The following is a 22,383-nucleotide window of genomic DNA, read 5'->3' on the forward strand; positions in this document are numbered from 1 at the left end:
AACTCGGATAAACGCCAAGTCGACTTAATCCGTTTTACCACTTCGCTACTGAATTAATTTAACTTAAATCGTTTCACCACGTTTCCACTGATTTAGTACACATTAAACCCTTGAGTGCGACAATTGAGGCCGAAAATTTACTTCAGAGATTCCAGTATCACAGAATTCGTTTCGAGTATTAATAAACTCGATGGGACAAGACATTACATGAAAACAAAGATACATAAAAAATATTGAAAAATTTTTCAATAGAATTTAACGATAATTAATGATAGAATTAAAACCACTCGCTGCCGAATTATTATTTACAACTAAAATACCACATACACCTCACTGGTCCACTTAGTTCGTACATTCTAGTCCGTATACACATGTAAAAACCGGATATGATGAATTCTACTTAGTCTACAATATCTAAAACGAGTTTCTACGTTTCACACTCGTTTTAAATTTATGAAGTTGTACTTTTTCTCATTTTTATATAAATGGATTCTTAATTGTCATGTTAGATAAATATCATTATTTGATCAACGCTAAAGGTTCAATCAAATAGAGTAATAGAGAAAATTGCAGAAATTTTTTTTTTTCTGATGAGAGAAAAAATTTATTCTCCAAATATTTTAGATTTAGAGAGAACTATCAGAATATGCTTTTGTGTAGTTCACAAATTTCTCCATAAAAAAGCCTTATGATAATTTTCTTCAAATCTTTTTTTTCCAAAGATATCTGTAAAACAGAAATCCTCAATTATAAAATGTTATTATCCTCACCATAAAATTTATTTTTCTTGTCTAGAAGAATAATTTAAATATCTCATAAACTGTCAGGCATTTCCAGGTCCGTCCCCCTTTCACTCAAACCTAGAACATCCCGCAAAATTCTAAATTTCTTATTCTTAATCACTTCTGGAGTCAACTAATCAGAGTGAATAAGGCCGGAAATAACATTTGAATTCTTTCGTCAGTTACAAAAATGCGAGTTTTCATAGATCCATCACTTTTCTGGATCGCGGAGGACGACCTAGTAGCGATGGAATAGTACTTTTCAAACTTTTCGAACTTTCCACCCATTGTCAAGATAATTCAGAATTCAAAATGTGTAAAATTGACTCGTTCTATTAAGGGGCGTGATGAAATTCAAAACTCTGACTGTTGTCACAATAAAGTAGAGTCATTTCTGTTCGCTAAGGCTCTCAAAAAAAAATTAACAAGGAGCAAACTCCGAAGATTTTCAAGTCCCTTAAGGATATCCAAGTATCTTTTACAGTTTGGTACAGACCACACTATAAATTCAACCATTTTCAATCATCAAATTTGTCAATTGAATTGCGTGAAAAAATTTTCAAACAATCATGAATATTCAGCGTCAATCAAATTACATTCTGCACAGAATTATGATTTTTTAAAACATTTGTTGTTTATTAAAAAATAATTGAAATTGTTTAAAGTTTCGAAAACCTTATTTTTTGGGCATGAAATCGATTTCTTGTAAAATTCTGATTATGAATAAAAAAATGAATAAAGAGCGAACTCCGAAGATTTTCAAGCCCGTTAAGGATATCCAAGTATCTTTTACAGTTTGGTACAGACCACAATATAAATTCAACCATTTTCAATCATCAAATTTGTCAATTAAATTGCGTGAATAAAATTTCAAAAAATCATGAATATTCTGCGGCAATCAAGTAACATTTTGCAGAGAATTATTATTTTTTAAACATTCGTTGTTTATAAAAAATAATTGAAATTGTTTAAACTTTCGAAAACCTCATTTTTTAGGCACAACATCGCTTTCTTGTAAAATTCTGATTATGAATACATTTGTTACCATTCCGAACAAATGATTTGTATGGTGGAAAATTGATTGTTTATAAATTATTTATAAAAAATGCTTGTAATTAAAAAAAAACATTTTATCAATCTCCCTCCAAAAGTACCCGTTCCGGAATTTTTGACGTGCCGCCGCCTCGCAAAACTCGAAATAAATAGAAAAAAATCCTCTCAAAATTTCAGCTCTCTATCTCAATTCTAAAATGCCCTTCAAGAGCCTTGTTTTTACTGATAAGAATAACACGGGATTTTGAGGGAAAATTCGAATCTATTTTAGTGACATAACGGGCTCCTGTCCGTGTTATGATGAAAAATTACTGAGTAAAAGAACTGCTTTTGACGGAAATTTTTCGTTTTTTGATCGTATCATACAATAATGCAATTATTCTTATGGGAAAAACCGTCTTATTTAGGATTAAGATGGAGAGCTAAAAATTCAAGAAAATTTATTTATTTATTTCGAGCCTTTCAATGGGGCGGCCCATCAAAAATTGCGAAACGGATGCCCTAACGCACACCCTAGTGTCCATATCAACGATGGGTGAATCAATTCAGAGATTCATCGATTCGAACTTCAGGCACTTGAACGATTTCCAGACTTTTGGTTCTTTTCGATTTCTCATACACTTTAAAGCTCTCCAGAGTTTGCTTCCTTTAAACTTTTTAGAGGCTCCTACCGATTGGTAAGAACTCCCAGACTCACGTTTACAGAAAAATCCAGGGACTTTTCAATTTCGCCACAGTCTCCCCTCAAGTTTCACCACTTCATTACTGAATCCTCTATAATTTTCAAACTTAGCAACTCTGCAATTCCACATCTATCTTTTACCATTAACTTTCCCCTTGGGGCTTTCGGCAGTGGATTCATTGAGGTCACGTCTGGGTCTCAGTATGAAATTAAGATTATGAGCAGTATTAACAGCATAATATACATTAGCTGAGCTAGGTAATACCATCTCCCTGTCAGGCAATACCTGAGCAAGTGTATATTGGTCTGGGCTGCCCTCAATACACAGCTTCAGCATAGCATTCCTAATGACTTGCGGTGTACGTTCATTATTGGACAGCATGATGGATTTGTACAGGACAACGCCCTCAGTCTCAACGCTGTCGCTCTCCATAGTTACTTTGATAATGTAAAAATCAGGTGAATTCTTGTGTGAGTGACTGGGACTGGAGAGGCCGGCTAAATTGGTTGCGCTGGTGCCATTTGTTGCTATTGCAACTGGTGGAGCTAATCTCGAAGTGTTGCTGCCCCCTCCAGAGCCCAGAGAGACGTCCAACGAGGGTAACGATGAGTTGGAGGATGAGGAGGACAACTGGGAGGGCGATGTACGTCTGTCTAGGGAATTGTGGGGAGAACTCGGGAGGGAATCGAGGTCGCAGTAGAACTGAGAACTACTGGAGCTTGAGGTCGATGCCAATGAGTCATTTTTTCGATGACCCTGACCATTGGATTTCTTCTTCCGGTTCAGAGTGTTCCCTGGGGGTGGGGGCTCTATCTGACAGCTGAGTTTATAGGCTTCCCGATCATCCAGAACCACTATCGAGTGGAACCAACAATCGAAGAGAGGATCTGTGGTAAAGTGGTAGGCGTTCGCTGCACCCTGAAGCAGACGGATACGGGCGAGGACTTCGAATTCTTTTCGACGTTTGTCGAAGTTTATTAGACCATCGGCCACAGTATCTGGGATTGCTGTGTCAATCATTGTCAGGTCGGTGAGGAAGGTACCGAGGTATGGAATTGTGCCATAGCTGATATTCTGGAAAATACCAAATGATTGATTACTAGGGTGAATCGTCCAGTGTTCGAACGAATAAGGTCACAGTTATTTTTGACGTAGATTTAAAAATATAACCAAGTCGAAAATTGATTCAAAAATAATTATAACTCCCTTGTACATCTCCATAGATCATAGAAAAAAATATTATGGACATTAATTGACGATCCAATTAATTATATGAATACAAAAAGCTGAAAATGTGTGAAAACCCAGTAATCGAAATGCGTATTCTGTAATGGGAATATGCTATTGGCGGCGTGTCATCGAAAACTGTTTTTTCCGCTGGTAATAAGGTAACTTAGACATTTTCAATCATCACAATATCATTTGGAAATGTCATAATTTTATTTTTCATGTATAATGCGAGGCATCTGTACCTTCTACTAATTTATTTTATAGAAAAAGTACCAATTAGTTCGATTACTGGTCTGGTTCGAACACTGGTTGGTTCACTCTGTGTAATGAGTTGAAGTTATTCGAATATCCCGCGCCAATCGAGCCCGAAATTATTGAGATAATTTAGTTATTGACGAAATGTGTCGCTTGTGATTCGACGAGTTACTTCTCACGCGAGACACCTCACTCTCTTGCTGTTCAAGCTCTGACGTGACCGGTCAGTCAATTACCTTTCTCATCATTTTGTCATTTGAAGCTTTGAGTAATTGCATTAATTGTTAATTGAAATAATATTTTGTCCTTTTTAAGTTGATATAAAGATAAAATTGTATACTGTACTTGAAAATAATATTTATATATTAAAAGCGAGTAATTTCGTGTAACGGAAAATCGTCCGCATTATTACAAAATAAATTAAGTTTTGGAAGGTAACGCATTTATAATTTTCATCATATTTTGCATTAAAAAAAAACTGAATAATAATATCATTTAAATATTAAAATATTACAATTAATCATCTTTCTTTTGTTGGAATTCGGATGCTGATGGAATATCATGTTTTACGAAAAATATCGATGAATTTGATAAATTTGGTTGAGCTGTTCTCACGACTTCACCCCTAGACCATTTTTGAGACTACTATGAGTTTTAAAAGTCACAGGCTATTGGAGTGAAATTTCTCATGCATTGAAGATTGATTATGTATGCCTAAAAACGAATAATCAATGCAAAAATTCAATTGCTTATTGTTCGTTTACTCCGCAGACGCTTAAAATGTTGAAATAGTTCAGGCCCTCTAATTTTTGAACTGTAGAAGTTTTTTTTTAACTTTTGAATAAATGTGTACAGTAACTATTACGAATTAGTTTTTTGAAATTTGACTCCTACACTGCTAATTTCGTTTTGTTTAGCATAAAAATTTGCGCCATTCATGGAAAGAAGGCAGAAAAATGATATAATTGTTAATGATTTAGAAACGAGTAAATTCTCCGTCATTTTCAGAAAAGCCTTCTCAGTATCATGTCAAATTTCCCACAGAAAAGCTCCCCTAAGGAATTCTCCCAAAACTCTTGGCTTTCCAGTTACTCCCAAAATAACCAAACCATCATTTTTGCACTTGTCCCCTTCTACCTTCTCATTCCAGACTCGATGGAATCTCAACTATTTTCGGCTTTCAAGACATTCTCCCAATTTATTAATAATTCCATAAATCCTTTTTTTACTTCCGAATGGAAGCCTTGTATTTGACCGATTTTTCGATTTTCTAATTTTGATTGCAAAAGGCCTAGAATGTTATGAAAAGTGAAGAAATAATGTTTTTAGGGCCATGTCTGTGTGTAAGTATGTGACAACTTGGGTTTTTGATGATTATATTTTAGAAAATTCAACGAAAACAGTGAACTTTGTAGATAAAAATGTGAAATTTTGGCTTATTGATTGATAACAACTTGTTTAAATTTACTTTTTTCTCAATATCTCAGAAACTACTGCACCTATTCCAATTTTTCTTATCGTCTCGACGGCCTCTATCTAGACCAATGATGTACCCATTTAAAAAAATAGGTAAAATCCAGGAATAGTGTATTTGGCCATTGAGCCGAAAAAAAAATTTTCTAGGGATTATGAGTTGCAATCATATGAGCTTGTAAAATTTTTTTATGCCGTGTGTCGGACAATACTTTTTATCATTACGGCTGTAAGCAGGGATTGACGGATATGTAGCGTCCGCGGAGCGCTGCCTTACGGTCGAAATGACAAAAAATTACCTAGAGTACAATGAAATTTATGAAATTCACAATTCATTTATTCATAATTTATAGCGAATAAAATAAAGCGGATGTTTGACTTTATTTTTTGGAGTGTAACGAAAATTTAAAAAAAGCTAAAATCCTATGAAAACTACGGCGCAAGGAGCATTTTGAAAGTAAAAACAGGAAAAAATGAAGTTTTCCGTGGTTGTACGGGGCAAAATCGATCGGGTCCACGATTTTCCCTAGTTATTCCTATATTCCGTCATATATCACAAACTGTTCAATGGGTCCCAAGGCCCAGTGAAGACTTTTAAATTTTACCGACGTATCCCCAACTTTTTGAACAAATTTCCTGCCAAAAATTAACGATATTTTTACAAATCGAAGCGCATTAATCTCCAGGAGGTGACGATGAAGATCAAAGTGGTTTGGGTTCGAAAAATATTAACAACTTTGAGCAGGAAAACTGTTTGAAAATTTCAAGGAAACGGTGGCCTTTTGTTACCCCTTAACCACAGTCTGGTCACAAATGGCGACCCTGCGACTCTGGTCACCTCCGCGGGGATTCCCCGCCGTGTTATTTAGGCTCTAGCATTGCCGAATTCACTCCACATTGCCCGGGCGCGTTTAGCGAGTTTCCGGCAACGTCGCGTGATGGGCAATTTCATTTAATATGGGAAAAAATAATTCGTCTGTTCGAAATAATTTGTTTTCTTTAGGAATTTCGGGAAATATGTTATTCTAAAAACTACTATAATTCTTTAGACACTTCAATTGACGAAGTCAATTTTTTTTTAATTTTTCCGGTTAGCCAATCAATTCAGTAGCGAAGCGATAAACCGGTTTAAGTCGACTTAGCTTTTCGCGGAGTTTTCGAGAAATATCTCCGAATCTAAGAAAACAGCGGAATTTTCATTAGAACCTTTTTTGTAGCTCTCAATTCGCTCTACAAAAAAAGTAATTACAAAAAATTTGTTATCTCCCTTAGATTCCGAGATATTCATTAAAAACTGACCAATCGTCTAAATCTACTTGAATCTGTTTACCACTTCGCTACAGAATTGTAATTTAAAGAAAAACGACGCGCAGCGGGCTTTCCCTCACTCAGTTGCAAGTCTGCCATAAGGATAGAGAATTGCTACGAATCCATTTGGAAGATTACCACCAATCGAATAGGTAGAAATGAAAAAAAGAAAAGGACTAATAACGCGAAAAGTAACATTCACATCCCTTCTGTCGAGTAGGCTCGAACCCCTCCTTGTTTTTTTTTCAAATTCAAAGAATTTTTTAATTTTCCTTGAAAATATTTTAGACTCTTCGATTCATATGGAAGCAATCTCATTTATCAATTTTATCCTACATGAGAGATGATAGCAACTCACCCCCGCATGAGTATTCTGTTTTTGAAATAATTTCTGGAGATGCCTGTCACTCCTCCCAGCTGTGTCAGCAAATTTAGCAGTTCCCTCTTTGATAAGAAGCTCCCTCTGAGTCCAGGCGTTATTTTCCTCCGAAAATATTCGCTCCAATTCCATAAACAACTCGTGTTTCTCCCTAGGCATGCACTGCCAACACTTCTCAAGCCTGTAAACTGGATTACTCTGTAAGCCAGACACAATGGCCTTGAGACTGCTAAAATTCTTCAATATTCTCAACTCCTGGGCAATGTCAATCCACGTTTCGAGTATTCTGGCACGCTCCTGTGGTTTTGTCGCTGGATCCACAAGAATTGTGGAGATGACCCTGAGTGATACGGCGTTGAATTGATTTACGGTTGCTAAAACTGTTGCTGCGTCGTGACTACGTGATCTGTCACGTCGAGACCACACAGCACCTAAACATTGGTGGGCCACGAGCTTTTTGAAGACTTCCGCGTCCATGCGGGTCAGCTGCTCGGCAAAGTGACGATGAGGGACTTCGGGGAATTTGTAATTTGACCAGTGGTCGGTGTGGGAATCCGAGGAATTGTGGAGGACCAGTCTTCCATTGTCGTAGATACAATTGTCTGGAAAAATAACAAAATTAGAAAATTTCTTTGTTAAATACCGTGATGTGTAATTATTAATTCGACATCTTCTAATAAAACAAGGGTAGGGAAGGCTGGGGTAAAACGGACACTTTGGACTTTTTTTAAATTATTCATAACTCAGAAACAAATTGATCAATTGAGCTCAGTTTAGGCTCGTCACAAAGGGAAAGAATTGTCCTTTGTATTGAAAAAAAAATTAAATTTTATCTACATTTCAACCCTTCATTAACATTTTAAAAAAATTCAAAAGTGTCTGTTATACCCCAATCTCCCCTATTTCAATTTTCTTTTTAAAACAAGGATATCCTAATATTCGCGTTAAAACTAGGGAATCTCAAAATGCATGTGAAAAGTCGTCTGAAATCTCACGTTTTCCTGCTCGTGACAGCTGCATAAATGGCATGAATACATCAAAAAGTACAAATAATATGAAGTAGTTCACTTTGGAAGGGAAATAAAATGATTTGCAAGCTCCGTGAGACTTAGAAATGGATGTGAACAACAAGCTTTCACATAAATTTTGAGATATCCTAGTCTTGACGCGAATTTTGAGATACCTTTGTTTTAAAAAGAAAATTGAAATACCCCTGTTTTATGAGGAGATGTCGAATTATCCAGAGAATTAGTAATTCAGTAGGAAATGGTTCACATGGCTTTTAGTCGAACTACTTAACGATATCTATGCACCCGGCGAAAAGATTGTGTCACCCTTTCCTACAGTGAGAGAAAAACAAACACGTTGTCAAACAAGTCGTGTTTGGGCCAACAAAATCGCTAGTTGAAAATTGCCAGAAAAGAAATTGTTTGGTTCGAATTTGAAAGTCTCAAACATGAATAATTGTTCTGCTTTCGGCAGCAACGAAATATTTGGTTCAAGAGTTGGATAATTCACACCAGACGGTGCCTTTTCAGCATGAAAGTATGTCATATGAAGGAAAATTTATCAACAAAGATTTTATCCCCAAGTTACGAGATTGCTATCATATCATTATTATTGTTTTAGTTAAGGGTTCATTTCTTGTCTATGATTATTAGACAGCCGAAACGAAAAACTACTATTCCTTGTTTCGCATAACGAAGGGAGTATCGAATAACGAAGGAGTAATGCTAGAAATGATATGTCTTGCGTGTATAGAGAATGCAATTTTTTTTAAGTACTAAATCTATTTTTGCGATGAAAATTTTTCATTCACGGAGAGAAATTTTGTAGAAAAATTCTAGTGCTAGCACGGGAAACGAGGCGCAAAGTGACGGCCAGGAAAAAATTCCAGTGTCGGCACTAGAAATTTTATTGGGGAAAACGTGAATTTTTCCCCGCATTTCTGTGAAAATTTCACAGAAATCCCCAGAAATTTTACCAGAAATACCAAGAAATTTAGCCTTAACAGCACTACAATTTTTCACAGCCAGTGGATTGTAATTTTTTCCAGTACTAGTACTAGAATTTGTCTAGAAAATTTCTCTCCGTGTTCCAGCGCACTCTGCATGTTTGTCACAAAAAAATCCTTTTTTGATAATTTTCAAAAAATATTTTCTCGGCACAAGTAAGACTTGTTTGAGAACTTTGTCGTTTTTCTCTCAGTGTATAGTCAAAAACGGTTCTAGAAAAATTTCGCTGGTTGGAGAAACTGATACAGGTATTAAATAACCTAGAATTCGAAGGGCTGGTCAGTGCTCAATCGGGTCGCCCCCTGATTTCCAGAATGGGATGATTTCCTGTGATTTCTTGAATACCTTCTATAATTTCTCAATAAGAATTGGAAATCATGATTTATTTTGATTTCTCGTCACTTCCATGATTTCTACTACATTCCGATGATTTCTTGACATCAAGCGACTTATTTAACTGAGAATTTCAAGGGGACCAAAAAACTCTCCTCTTAAATTTTTGCAAACCTCTCCACGTCATAAATATTTACATAATAATCTACGCGCAAAATCACTCATCGCCTTCTCAAAATTAAAAAGCGAGAGATTCTGTCTCGATGAGTCATTTCTTCGTTTTGCAACATGAATCCAACCCAACTTGAATAATCTCATGTTTATTTTTATTTTCCGCGTCCAGTTTCGCGAAAGAATTCAATTCGATATCACAGTTATAAAAAATAAGAGCTATTAGAGGCAAATTCATACGAATCACACAGACTCAGAAACATCTCAAATACTAAAAGTTTTATTCCAAAAAATGGTAAAATATATTTTTTGGAATATACGGAAATTCTCTACTAGAGAGATCTTCCACTGAATTCCTCTAAACCTCTACCTTCTCACATAAGCGATTCGCGGAAAATCCATTCCAGTACTGAGCAAAATATTCCATTCGATCGATGCATTCCCGTCTTTTCAACAGCCATATAAACAGCAACTATCTCTTCAATGAATTTCTTATCTTCAATCAATAATTTTTCTTTAAAAAAAAAGTAGATAATCTACTACAATATCCACAACGATTTACTCTCATAGCCTCATTTCCCCTCACAATAACAACAGTCATTCACATTTCTAGGTCGAAGCGTAAACATAAAATAACTTTTCTCAGACGAAAACAATTTCTACCTCACAGAGGTTGGAATGATTCACTCCTCAGTCATGTCATAAGTGTTGAGTGTTAATTTGTGATAAGAGGGACAGTACATCCGGTTTGCCTCGTCTCATTTTTCAAAACATTTAAAAACAGATCAAGGATACGATAGTATGCCATACCGATTTCATCTTCGCACTGGAACCTGTGGAGTCGATGTCTGGCCTTAAGCTCAAGCTCAGAGCCAGGTAATCGTCGATGCGTAAAGTCCAAAAGTCTCGCGAGTAACGGATGACTCGGCGCCGACTTCCAGTCACCTGGATACGCGTCCAGCCATACGTGGAGGGCCTGTACCAGGGTTTTACGGTGCTGTTCACCAGTCTGCGTTGGGGAATTATCGTCAAGTGCGTCGTACCTCGAGAGGAGGAGCTCGAGTACCTCGCGAGGCGTCGTAAATGCCCGGTACGTCGCCAGGAAGACGTTGATGTAGGTTGATTCCAACTCGCCATCGTCATTTGCTAGGCTTTCTACTAATTTTTGGACTGTTCCTGCTTTCAGGAAACGCACGCGGACTGTCTCCCACTCTAGGTGGGATATTTCATCGTCAGAATCCTGGGGAAGGATCAATTACTAATTAATTATCTTTCATTCCTAATATTTTTTGACTGTTCTTGTATTTCATGATTGTTAATATTGAAAAATGGTCTCAACGGTCTTCAGCAATTTTAGGATAGTTGAAGCTCCAGAAGAATTTCTCAAAGTCTAAAGTATCCCAAAGCGGTGGGATACTTTAGACTTTGAATTTTGAATTCTGTTATCCGAATTTAGTTTTTCTTTCTTATATTCGGAAAGATGTTCTGGAATTATCTTAGAAGAAAAAATAAATCCCCTGATGAGGACTTCCGTGGGAGTCGAAACGTGAGGATAATTTAGACTTTGAGAAGTACTTCTTGAACTTCAACTACCCTAACATTGACGAAAATAGCTATTTCCTGTTTCAAAATTAGTCGACTCATGTTTATAAATCATTTGTCTTTCCAAAGTATATCACCTAACACCTTGACTCCATTAGTGTCGAATTAGTCATCATTTGTTATTCTGTATCACATATTCCAGGATGTCATCAAATGCGAATGCTCTTTTTGAAGAGCTTTTTCATTTGACATACACAAAGAGAAATATTCAATAAAAATTACGTATCTTTTCCGTAATTCCGGAGCGAAATGTGGTTGTAGGAAATTTTACGGAACTGTCACGGAATTTCCCGGAGCGTTTCGTAATTTTTATCTGAATCTCGTGTGAAAATGTACGATACCGTCGCTTAAATTTTATGAGTCGATTCCGTAATCGGTGAGTGAATTGAGAGTTTCGTAATTTTTACTGAACATTTCTCTCCGTATAACTCGATTTTTTGTAGTAAATTTGAGGGATTTTTCTTGTAAAATCAGGTAAGCGGTTTTTCATTAAGTTTTGCATTGAGTCTGATAGCCCGGTGCTGGCAACTGAATTTGGTCAAGTCTGATAAAATTGACTCATTTTGCCGTGTTAACACAGTAATTTTTCTTGTATTTTTTTCTCCGTCATCTAGAGCCATGAGTTTTCTCAAAATCAGTACCTTGGTTCTTGAAACTAGAAACTTTTTTGCTTCCGAATGGAAGCTTTATAATCGCTAATTTTGACGATATTCTAATTTTATCTAGAACTGACGTAGAATAGTGACATGAGACGACGGATGGGTGTGCGAATTTTTCGGAAAATTTTTATCTTCACAGAAAAAGGATTAAAGTTGAAGCTAAAAATCTGAAATTTCGTCACACATTTGGTATTACTTTGGAGCACTTCTGGGTGCAATTTCAGCTGTATCGGTCAAATAATTTCCGAGATACAGCAATTTCTCAAAAACTACGTGACTAAATTGAAATTTTTTGCCGCCAAAATATTCCTCATAATAACACCTATCAAATCAAATTACAATATTGCGATGTAACTACACTGGTAGAAAGGATTAATTATTGTTAACGAACAGATTTGGTTGGAGACGAGGGTCTATTCGGTCTCATCAAATGTTCATTCGTTAATAGTTAACAAATACACATTTGAGGAGCCTTGTTTGACTCGATTTTCACTGTTCAAGTGAACCATTCATTGACTATTAACTAATATTCATTTGGTCATATTCAACTCTACCATTCGTTAATAGTTAACGAATCTCGTTTGGAATAAATGAATCAGTCTATCAGTGTAGGGACAGTTTGGTAATAATCGGCATTTTTATTTTTTATGACGAATTCGTTCTGTGCGCGATAACTCCTGAAAAAATTTACAGAGGATGTTGAAATTTGGCGAGACTGTAGCTCTTATGATATTACAGGATGGGATTGGGGGCAGACGAAATCGGACAAACGGTTCAGATTAGATAGAAACTTTAGAAAATATTCAACTTTTTGTGAAAAACTGTTTTGTTCAATATGTCCCAAACTACTGGTCCGATTAATTTGATTTGCTTTTCAAAATACTCATCTTGCCGTTCCCTATAAAGATCAATCAGAATATGAACACCCGTTCATATAAAGTTTTCGAGATATTCGCGTTTTTCTATTTTTTATTTATTTTGAGAGCTAATGTGGCGTTCCATAATATGAGTAAAACTTGGAATAAACATAGGAGATTCCGGCTACTAATTAGAGGGTACTAACTAGGTGGTGATGATTGATTTTAGAAGAAAATGTCAAAAGCCGCCATTTCGCGATGATTTTAACGACGATGGACAAGAAACATGTGAAACTGCTCGTGTGGCAGACGTTTATTTATTGTTTATTATTGAGTGTAAAAGAAAATATAAAGACATCTTATTTGTAAACAATATTGTGGAATGTCGATTATGAAATAATTTTGTCAGCAATTGAGTTGACAAACAGTGCCATTAACAGTGCTGTTTATCGACCTTTCCTTCCAAACTGATTAATTTTTGCCATATTCACACAGAAAAACTTGAACGTAAATTGCGCTTAAGAAGTCGTCTTTTACGCTTTCTGCAACGTATTTTACGCTTAAAATTGAAGCATAAATTACGCTGAATATCACCGTAAATTACAATTACATAATCGTAATCTATTTTCTATTCGTAAATTATATGGCGATTGTTTTCGTATTTTACGTTTACTTATTCATAATTAACGATGAAGGAAAAAAAGTTATTTTAAGCTTAAAATGCAATTTTTTTTTCGTAAATTACGCATAAGTAAATCGTGAAATACGTTTCTATTGCAATCGCAATTTAAAATTTCTTAGGGTAACAACCCATCGAACAGAATCCACACGGATATGTATAACCAATTAGGATCGCAAAATTTTCTCGCCAATTTTATTTGCTCGACTCTGATTAGTATACGCGGATGCGTCTCCGTGTGCATTCTATTCCATGGGCAGTCACCCTTAAGCATAATTGACGTTTTTATTTTGGCTTTTGAAAGTCTAAATTCTGATTTTTATGACGGAAAAAAGCCACCAGATATCATATTGGCCATAAGCGTAAATTACGTTTAGCAAACCATGAATGACGCTTAGCAAACCGTAAATTACGCTTAGCAAAACGTAGTTTACGGTTAGGTTTTTCTGCGTATTGACACAATTGATAAAGCTTCCACGTTCGACTCTATGAATGATTACTTATTGAACATATTGATTCAAGCTAAAAAGTTCGATATGTCGTCACATGCAGGTGATTGAGGAAACAAACTATTCAACGACTCATATTCTAAGATAAAATTCTGAAGAGGAGACGTTTCCAACAATTCCTTAAAATCTTTTGATCTTACCGAAGCGGATAAACTCCTTGTTGGCCTGTGATATCGGACTTTCTTCAGGTACACCGTGTAGATAACACCGTCACACCTTTCCTCGCCCCATAAACGCCACGTGGGCTGCAATAAACCAAGAAAGGAAAATTCAAACTTTAATAATTGCTTTGAACATTCCAAGGAATTACCCCCGGGATTCCGGTGGCATACTCAGTCTTGGGTGAACGAGATCATGATTTATTGAAGCAATTCTCGGGTAAGTTTCTCAGGGTATTATCCTGAGAGGCACCCAGCTACAGAGACCATCGATCGAGCCCGAAGGCTGGGATTATTACTCCCGTGACTCGTGTGATTAATTTATAAGTCAATTACAGCGGGGATTTTACTGGACGTGCCAAAAGCCATGCAATTGCATTTTTCATACAGAATAAAATTGACGAAAACAAATCACACATACTCTAAATCATTGAAGTCTACTTTGACAGATGAAAATATTTTTTATTTTAAAAACTATTTATGAATTCGACATTCGCATGATGTTTTTCGAATTCCTCCTGCGTTTTTTTGATATGGTGCACTACAAAAACCAGGTGTCTGACAGCTATCGGAATTTAAGATGTCAGATGGTAAAAAACGGCTGAATCTTCAAAAGTGTCTGAAAATCTGACTAATGTCTGAAAATTTCAACCACTGTTTCTGTCTGAAAATGATGGCAGACTTTTTTTGTGTCTGAAAAATTTCAGGTATTTTTTTTCAGATATTATCTGTCTGAAATTCAGTTATTTATGAGTGATTCAAACATCGCCGTGGCTATTCGCACTACTATACGCAGCGTGTCACACGCTGCGTGTGAGACGCAGATTCATATATGAGTCGGCCAGCACTACATCACGCAGCGTGTCGCACGCAGAAATTCATATAAGGCTCGAGTGCAGGAGCGGGTATCGAAATATAGTGCAGATGATTCTAAGGATAATTTACCAAGCAGGGGAGACTCCTAGACCCCAATGGACAATGTTGTCACAACTCTGCTTTTTAATTGAAAACAGACATCATCTTTAGAGACATTTGTCATTTTTAGAGACATTAGCACGCCATTTCGAGACTCGCTCTTTCATTTGAGCCCAAAAAAAACATTCATATCTTGTCTGACATCTCCGCTACAAACTCTGGTCTTGAACTCTGGTTTCAACTGAAAATCAGAGTTGAAGACCAGAGTTTGTAGCAGAGATGTCAGACAAGATATGAATGTTTTTTTGGGCTCAAATGAAAGAGCGGATCGAGACATGGCGTGCTGATGCCTCTAAAGATGATTTTGAACCAGGGGAGACTCCTAGACCCCACTGGACAATGTTGTCAGAACTCTAGTTTTCAACTCTGACACCAGAGTTCATATAGCAGAGATGTCAGACAAGATGTGAGTGTTTTTTTGGGGCCCGAGCGCAGGAGCGGGTATCGAAATATAGCGCAGATGATTCTAAGGATGATTGGTTGACACGTTGCGTATTATTGTACTATCGGCCGACCCTTATAGGAATTTCTGCGTGTCACACGCCGAGTGTCACATGCAGCGTGTGAGACGCTGCGTATTGTACTATTGGTCGACCCTTATATGAATTTCTGCGTGTGGCAGGCTGCGTGTGGTAGTGCGAATAGCCACGGCGTTCAAACATTTCACTATTAAGATATCTCACCTGATTCAGACGGCAAAGTCCATTCAAACGTTAATTTTTAAGATATTTCTCATGTCTGAAAAGTTGACTCATCCACTGCAAAAACTAGGTGTCTGACAACCATCTGAATTTAAGATGGCAGATGGCAAAAAACGTCTGAATTTTTAAAAGTGTCTGAAAATTTCAAACACCGCTTGTGTCTGAAACTGATGTCTGTATCTTAATTTCAGACATCTTGGTGACTGAAATTGAAATACCTCCATTGATTCAGACACATTTTAATGTCTCAAAAATGTCTACAAAATCGTCCCAAAAGTGTTTGAAAAGCGTCTACAAAAGTGTCTGAAATTCAGACATTAGTTTTCGCAGTGTCTGTTCTCACCACTTCCCTATATAATTACTTGAATTTCTTATGGAGGTGGAGTCTTTCAAAAGACTCCAAGTAGCCAGTTGAATAGTTACGACAGAGACCGGTGATTAAGTCACCGGAAATGTACGACAAGAGTCCTCCAGCATTTGCTACTGAATAATTTTAAGGATTCCAATTGGAGTCAGTGAGCCAAGGGTTCACTGACCTCGTTGAAACTTCATGCTCTGAAATAGAAGAATCGATAGTATATCGTCCTCATTTTTATAAAAGTGATATACCATTTCCTCCCTCTATCCATTTCTCATCAATTTTTTCACTCGAGCTGTATCGATCGCCGTGCATTGACACTCAATTTCGAGCGAAAAATTGAGCAGAAAAGTGAAAGGATAAATGTTATATATATTCTCCTAAATGTTCACGAAGGAGTCAAAGCTGAGAATCAAGGACGAGAGCGTCTCCAACCGTGGACAGTGAACAAAGGCCATACGACTTCTGCGTGTAGTAAGTCGAGTGATTCTTCCATTGGCGCACTACAATGAGCCCTCACGTTTCCGGTCAGGTAACGCGTAATTACACGCCCAGTTTGGCCCCACCTGAATCTTTAAATACGTGTGCATATACATTTAACATTCCCATACGTCACTGAATGTCGAGGCATTCCTTTAAAATTATTTTTTACGATCGATAAATTAACGTCATTAGCAGTTTACTGATGTAATTTATTCTTTTGTTTTGAATTTTCAAATTGAATTGAATGAAGTAATAGTCAGTGATGAAATTCACTCCAAGGAGATGAGTAAATTCTTTTGTAACATTTGAAGATTTTTGCTAATTAAGGGGAGACTACTATGAGTTTTTAAATTCGTGGGCTATTGGAGTGAGATTTATTATACATTAAAAATCAATTATAGATGTCTAAAAACGAATAATTGGTGCAAAAAAATTAATTGCTCATTGTTCGGTTGCCCCGCAGACGCTTGAAGTATTAAAAATAGTCCAGGGCCTCCAATTTTTGAGCTATAGAGGTTTTACAATAACAATTACGGATTCGTTTTTTAAAATTCGACTTCTACGCAGGTAATTTCGTTTTTTTTGTTTAAAAAATTGCACCATTCATGTAAAATATCCAGGAGAATGATTCTCAAAAAAATGAAATGTATTCTCGATTTTTTCAGAAACATTTTTCTGGTTATTTTACATGGATGGTGCCATGTTTTATCTTAAGAAAACCAAAGTTGACTGTTTAGGAATCGAATTTCAAAAAAATAGCTCGTAATTGTTATTGTACTATTTAAAAAAAAAATGTTGAAATAAGGGCTTAAAAATTGGAGGCCCTGGACTATTTAAACATTTTAAGCTTCTACGGGACAAACGAACAATAAACAATCGATTTTTTTGCACTAATTATTCGTCTTTAGGCATATATAATCGATCTTCAATGTATGAAAAAATCGAGGGGCTGGTCGCTTAGGAAATCACTGGTCCACTTGATTTAAAATCAAGGAAGAAATCACTGGAAATCAAACGATTTCCATTTCCGGTCGTGATTTCTAATGACTTCTGGAAATCATCGGAAATCAGTAGAAATCAGGTGATTTCAGGGATAATTAGAAATCATCGATGAAAGTGAAACCCAAATTTCTTTATTCAAGCTCACTTATACGATCCCGTCTGATCCTCATGACCTTCTTATGCACATGTCATTTGATTTTTACTATGACATCCACAAGGTCCTTCTATACTTTTTGTTTCCCCAAATTATAATTTTTTGAGTGATTTCTTAAAACCAAGAAATCATCGGAATTTACTAGAAATCATGGAAATCACGAAAAATCAAACGAAATCATGGTTTCCAATTCGTATTGAAAAATCACAGAAATGGTTCCAGAAATCACAGAAAATCATCCCATTCTGGAAATCACTCACTGAGAAAAAAAATTGCTTTTGCCAAGTATATTTACTTGCCACAAGTAAACGTATATAAATATTTGCATAAGACATGTTAATGCCAAGTCAATTTTCTTGTAGTTAGTAAATAAACTTGGCAAAAGCAATTTTTTTTCTCAGTGCTGAGCCACCCGAATAGGGCGTGACCAGCCCCTCGGAAAAAACTCACTCCAGTAGCCCGCGGCTTTTAAAACTCACAGTAGTCTCCCCTTAATTTGGACTTATTCGCAATTTTTTCCTCCAATGTGAGAATTTTTTCAGTAAATTTAGGAAATTTCTGATCGAAATCATATTTTAAATTTATTCGCGCCTGATTGTCTCGAGAATGACCGATTGTAAGTGAAAATTTCAAAAAACTTTTTGTCATGGGATTTGTTTTGCTCTAAAAAAACACATTTTTAAAAATTTGTTTTTCAGCGTAATTCATTAATAAGCCAACTTAAACAATTCACCTAACGCGTTATGCCAATTAAAACAGTTTGATCACTGTCGTACTAAATTTATCTCACCTCACATAAACAAAGATATTCTGTATTCACGTAATCAGAGTTATTTGAAGTGCATTCGAATCCCTAGATTTATTTAAATCCCCAGCTTTCCATAAATACGATTACATGTCATAAACCTGAGTACAAAGGTCAACAATGGACTTAATTAATCCCTTTATCTTGAATTACACAGGGAAGACCTTCATCGGAATTTCAATCAATTCTAAACTAAACAAAGAAAATAATAACAAGCACAGCTTGGGACCCTCAATAACATGCTGGTACAAGCGAAAAGGAAAAAGGCTGACAAACCAAGAGATAAAACAAACAAGACGGACAAGCTATGGAAAACAGGCGGAACATCAATAAACTTTAATCAGCTGATCAATGCAATTCAGAGGTGAAGGTATAAAACCAGATGAATCAATTTTAGTTCTACACAATTCCAATTTTAAACAATAACTTCCCTATCGGGAAGTTAATTATTCTAAATTAGTCTTTGGAAATTCCAATTTTAATTATTGTTAAATTAGTCTTCGGAAAATAACTTGGAATCTGAAGGGGTCAGTGAAATTTTTGTAAAGACCTTCTTTCTAGAGAAAAATGAGGGCTACAAAAAAGGTCTTTATGAAAATTCGTCTACCTCTCATAAGTCTGGAGATCTGCATGGAAAACTGAATCGGAAGATGAACTGAATCATGCAGTTTTACGACTTCACCTTGCCACTGAACTAATTTATCGACTTGATTTTACCTGTTGAACATACCACTGTGTGGTACTCTGATTCTTCTTGGTAGAGGGTTTGCAGGGGGCGCAGAAGAGTAGTGGACCGAATTTCCCTTTGGACGGGGCCTGGGGTGGAGGCGGCGGGTCCTGTGGCGATGCGGGACTTAGCCCAACATCACCCAGCACAGGCCACAGCATCCAGTACTAATTTCTCCTATTGTTTATCGCTTCTACTTCGTTAATCTTAGGTCATTGTTTTTACTCCCTCGCCCCGGTTTAATGATTAGCGACAGCATTATTGATTTATCTGGAAGAAGTCGATTTTTATTCACTTTGGCCGATTTAATTACCTTTTTGCAAAGTGCCACTTCAATTTGTGTAATTAATATTTTCTTCATTTTGTGGAGTTATGGAAGTTCTTCGATTTTTTGCTTTCGAATGGGAGCCTTGTGTTTGACCGATTTTTCGAGTTTCTAATTTTGATTGAAAATGGGATAGAGTGTTATGAAACGTGAAGAAATGATGTTTTCATGACACTGTCCGTAAAGAGTCGTTAAATTTGTCAATTGAATTGCGTGAAAAAATTTTCAAACAATCATGAATATTCAGCGTCAATCAAATTACATTTTGCACAGAATTATGATTTTTTAAAACATTTGTTGTTTATTAAAAAATAATTGAAATTGTTTAAAGTTTCGAAATAGTTATTTTCATCACAAGGTCCACAAAGTATTTTCTGACGAATGTGGCTTTGTAGGCCGAGCCGAAGGCGAGGCCTATAATCACATTCGTCAGAAAATACTTTTGGACCGTGTGATGAATGCAATTTTTCGTCAGAAGGCCCGTAAACCGCGATCAAACCGAGCGAAGCGAGGTTAGAATCGCGGTTTACCGGGTCTTCTCACGAAAATAGGATATTACGATACAAGTGAGCTCGTGTAATTGGTAACCCTCGGCTTCGCTTCGGGCTGCCAACTTCACACTCGTGAAAATTCCTGTCTCACGTGTGGCGAACAATATTTTTTAACAGTGATGTTACGTTCAACGACTGGCCGAATTGTGCCTTTTTCGTTTACGAGTATATTTGTACATAAAAATCTGAAATTTTGACTCATAGTAGCTATGATTGAGCTCAACCCTGGCGCCCTGTTTCAGCCCGATCGGTCCAGTTCCTGAGATATAGCTGGTTTATATTTCGCTTTTCTTCAATATCTCAAAAACTACTGCACCGATATCGATTTTTTTTCTTCAAAATAGTCATCTTTATGGCCTCCAATATATATGCTCGTTAATACGACGTTTAGAGATATTGCCGTTTTTTTATTTTTTCCACGCAAATTTTGTACGCACGATATTTTGGATGGGCGCAATTAAAATTACATTAAAATTGCATTTGTGCGGAATTATCATTTTTTTGAACATTCGTTGTCCATAAATAAATAGTTAAAAGTGTTTAAACTTTTGGAAACCTTATTTTTTTAAGCATGAAATCGATTGCTGGTAAAATTTTGAATATTTATAAATTAGTTACGATTCGGAAGAAATGATTTTTATCGTGGAAAATTGATTGTTTATGAATTATTTGCAGAAAATGCTCATAATTTTAAAAAATTGGACTTTTCAAATTATTTCATCAGATTGCCTCCAAAACTAAAGTTTCTAATTTTGTTTTCTGATTTTTTAAATGTTTTCTAACGGTTCAATATCGAGATTCAAATTCAGACCAAATAAAATCTCTGATGTTCGAATACTAAAGTAGAAAATTATTTCACTGGATAAAAAATAGCCAAAGTACTTGAATCCTTAAGGATATCCAAGTGTTTTTTTACAGTTTGGTACAGATCACACTATAGATTCAACCATTTTCAATCATTAAATTTGTCAATTAAATTGTCTGAAAAAAATTTGAAAAAAATCATGAATATTTAGCGTCATTAAAATTACATTTTGCACAAAATTATTATTCTTTTGAACATTCGTTGTTTATTAATAAATAATTGAAATTGTTTAAATTTTCGTAAACCTTATATTTTTAGGCATGAAATCGATTTTTGGTAAAATTCTGTAGATGAATAAATAAATTTGTTACGATTCAGAACAAATGATTTTTATAGTGGAAAATTGATTGTTTATGAATTATTTATAGAAAATGCTCATAATTTTTTTTAACGCACTTTTTAATCATTTCATAAATTATCCTCCAAAACTAAACTTTCTAATTTTCTTTCTGGTTTTTAAAATGGTTTCTAACAGTTCAATATCGAGATCCTATTAAGACCTACAAAGTTTAAATAATAGAATCATTGTAAAATGTCCGGAAGTTTAGAGTTAAGGGGTAACAGAATGCCGTTATTTTACTAAATTTAAAAAAAAATTTCCTGCTGAAAGTTACTGATATTTTTACAAATCAAAATACATTAATCTCCAGGAAGCGATGATGAAGATCAATGTGCTTTGGGTTAAAAAAAATATTAATAACTTTGAGGAGGAAATTTGTTTGAAAATTTTGAGGAAAGGGTGGCCTTCTATTACCCCTTATATGGATGTCACTGTAGAAAAAATACCCAAAGTACTTGAATACCCTTAAGTCGGGGGTTACCATTTTCTCACAAAAGCGCTCCCTCTCCCCATAATAAGCCATTGTTAACAACGGTATCATCAACTATTTTCATTCCATCAATTTCCAACTAAATTGATATTTCTCCAACGCTCTGATCCATTGACATTGAACTTAATAATATACCAAATTCAAGGAATCTTGGAACAAGTGCGAAATCAGTACCTACTACTTTGACGTAGGTGTTTGACGCACCGAGTGGGACGAAACGTTTCAATTTGTTGTGACATTCAGAATCGATTTTCCAACTTTGTGGTGTTCCGGATGTCGTCAGTTGCAGCGAGAAAAGGTCTTCCTGTATAGTGACGCGTGGGCAACATTTTCCAAGTAACAACTAGACAATCTAATCATCGCTTTAAATTGAATAACCCTATATTTCTGTCCGTCTCATTTCCTCATTCTCTATTCTCTATTTAGGGTTATTTTTGGAGAATTGCGGGGCGGGGGGGGGT

General features: G+C 35.9%; 1 protein-coding gene across 4 annotated transcripts in view; it reads right to left on the reverse strand.

Annotated features, from left to right (window-relative positions):
* Positions 1–1,719: 1,719 nt before the first annotated feature.
* LOC107047736 (ral guanine nucleotide dissociation stimulator) overlaps positions 1,720–22,383 on the reverse strand; it is a 66,004-nt gene continuing 45,340 nt past the window's right edge. For 2 of the 4 annotated variants that reach the window (XM_015270554.1, XM_015270553.1), the window contains exons 2-6: positions 19,342–19,621; positions 14,129–14,233; positions 10,493–10,922; positions 7,143–7,765; positions 1,720–3,592 (exon numbers count right to left, since the gene is read on the reverse strand). In XM_015270554.1, the coding sequence (XP_015126040.1) occupies positions 2,648–3,592; positions 7,143–7,765; positions 10,493–10,922; positions 14,129–14,233; positions 19,342–19,512 (2,274 nt within the window). In that variant the 5' untranslated portion in view covers positions 19,513–19,621 and the 3' untranslated portion in view covers positions 1,720–2,647. The remainder of the gene's footprint in view (positions 3,593–7,142; positions 7,766–10,492; positions 10,923–14,128; positions 14,234–19,341; positions 19,622–22,383) is intronic. The other 2 variants (XM_015270556.1, XM_015270555.1) reach the window with 1 other exon arrangement.

This window comes from Diachasma alloeum, unplaced genomic scaffold, assembly GCF_001412515.2.
Source record: "Diachasma alloeum isolate Michigan unplaced genomic scaffold, Dall2.0 Dall_scaffold_78908, whole genome shotgun sequence".
Lineage (NCBI taxonomy): Eukaryota > Metazoa > Arthropoda > Insecta > Hymenoptera > Braconidae > Diachasma > Diachasma alloeum.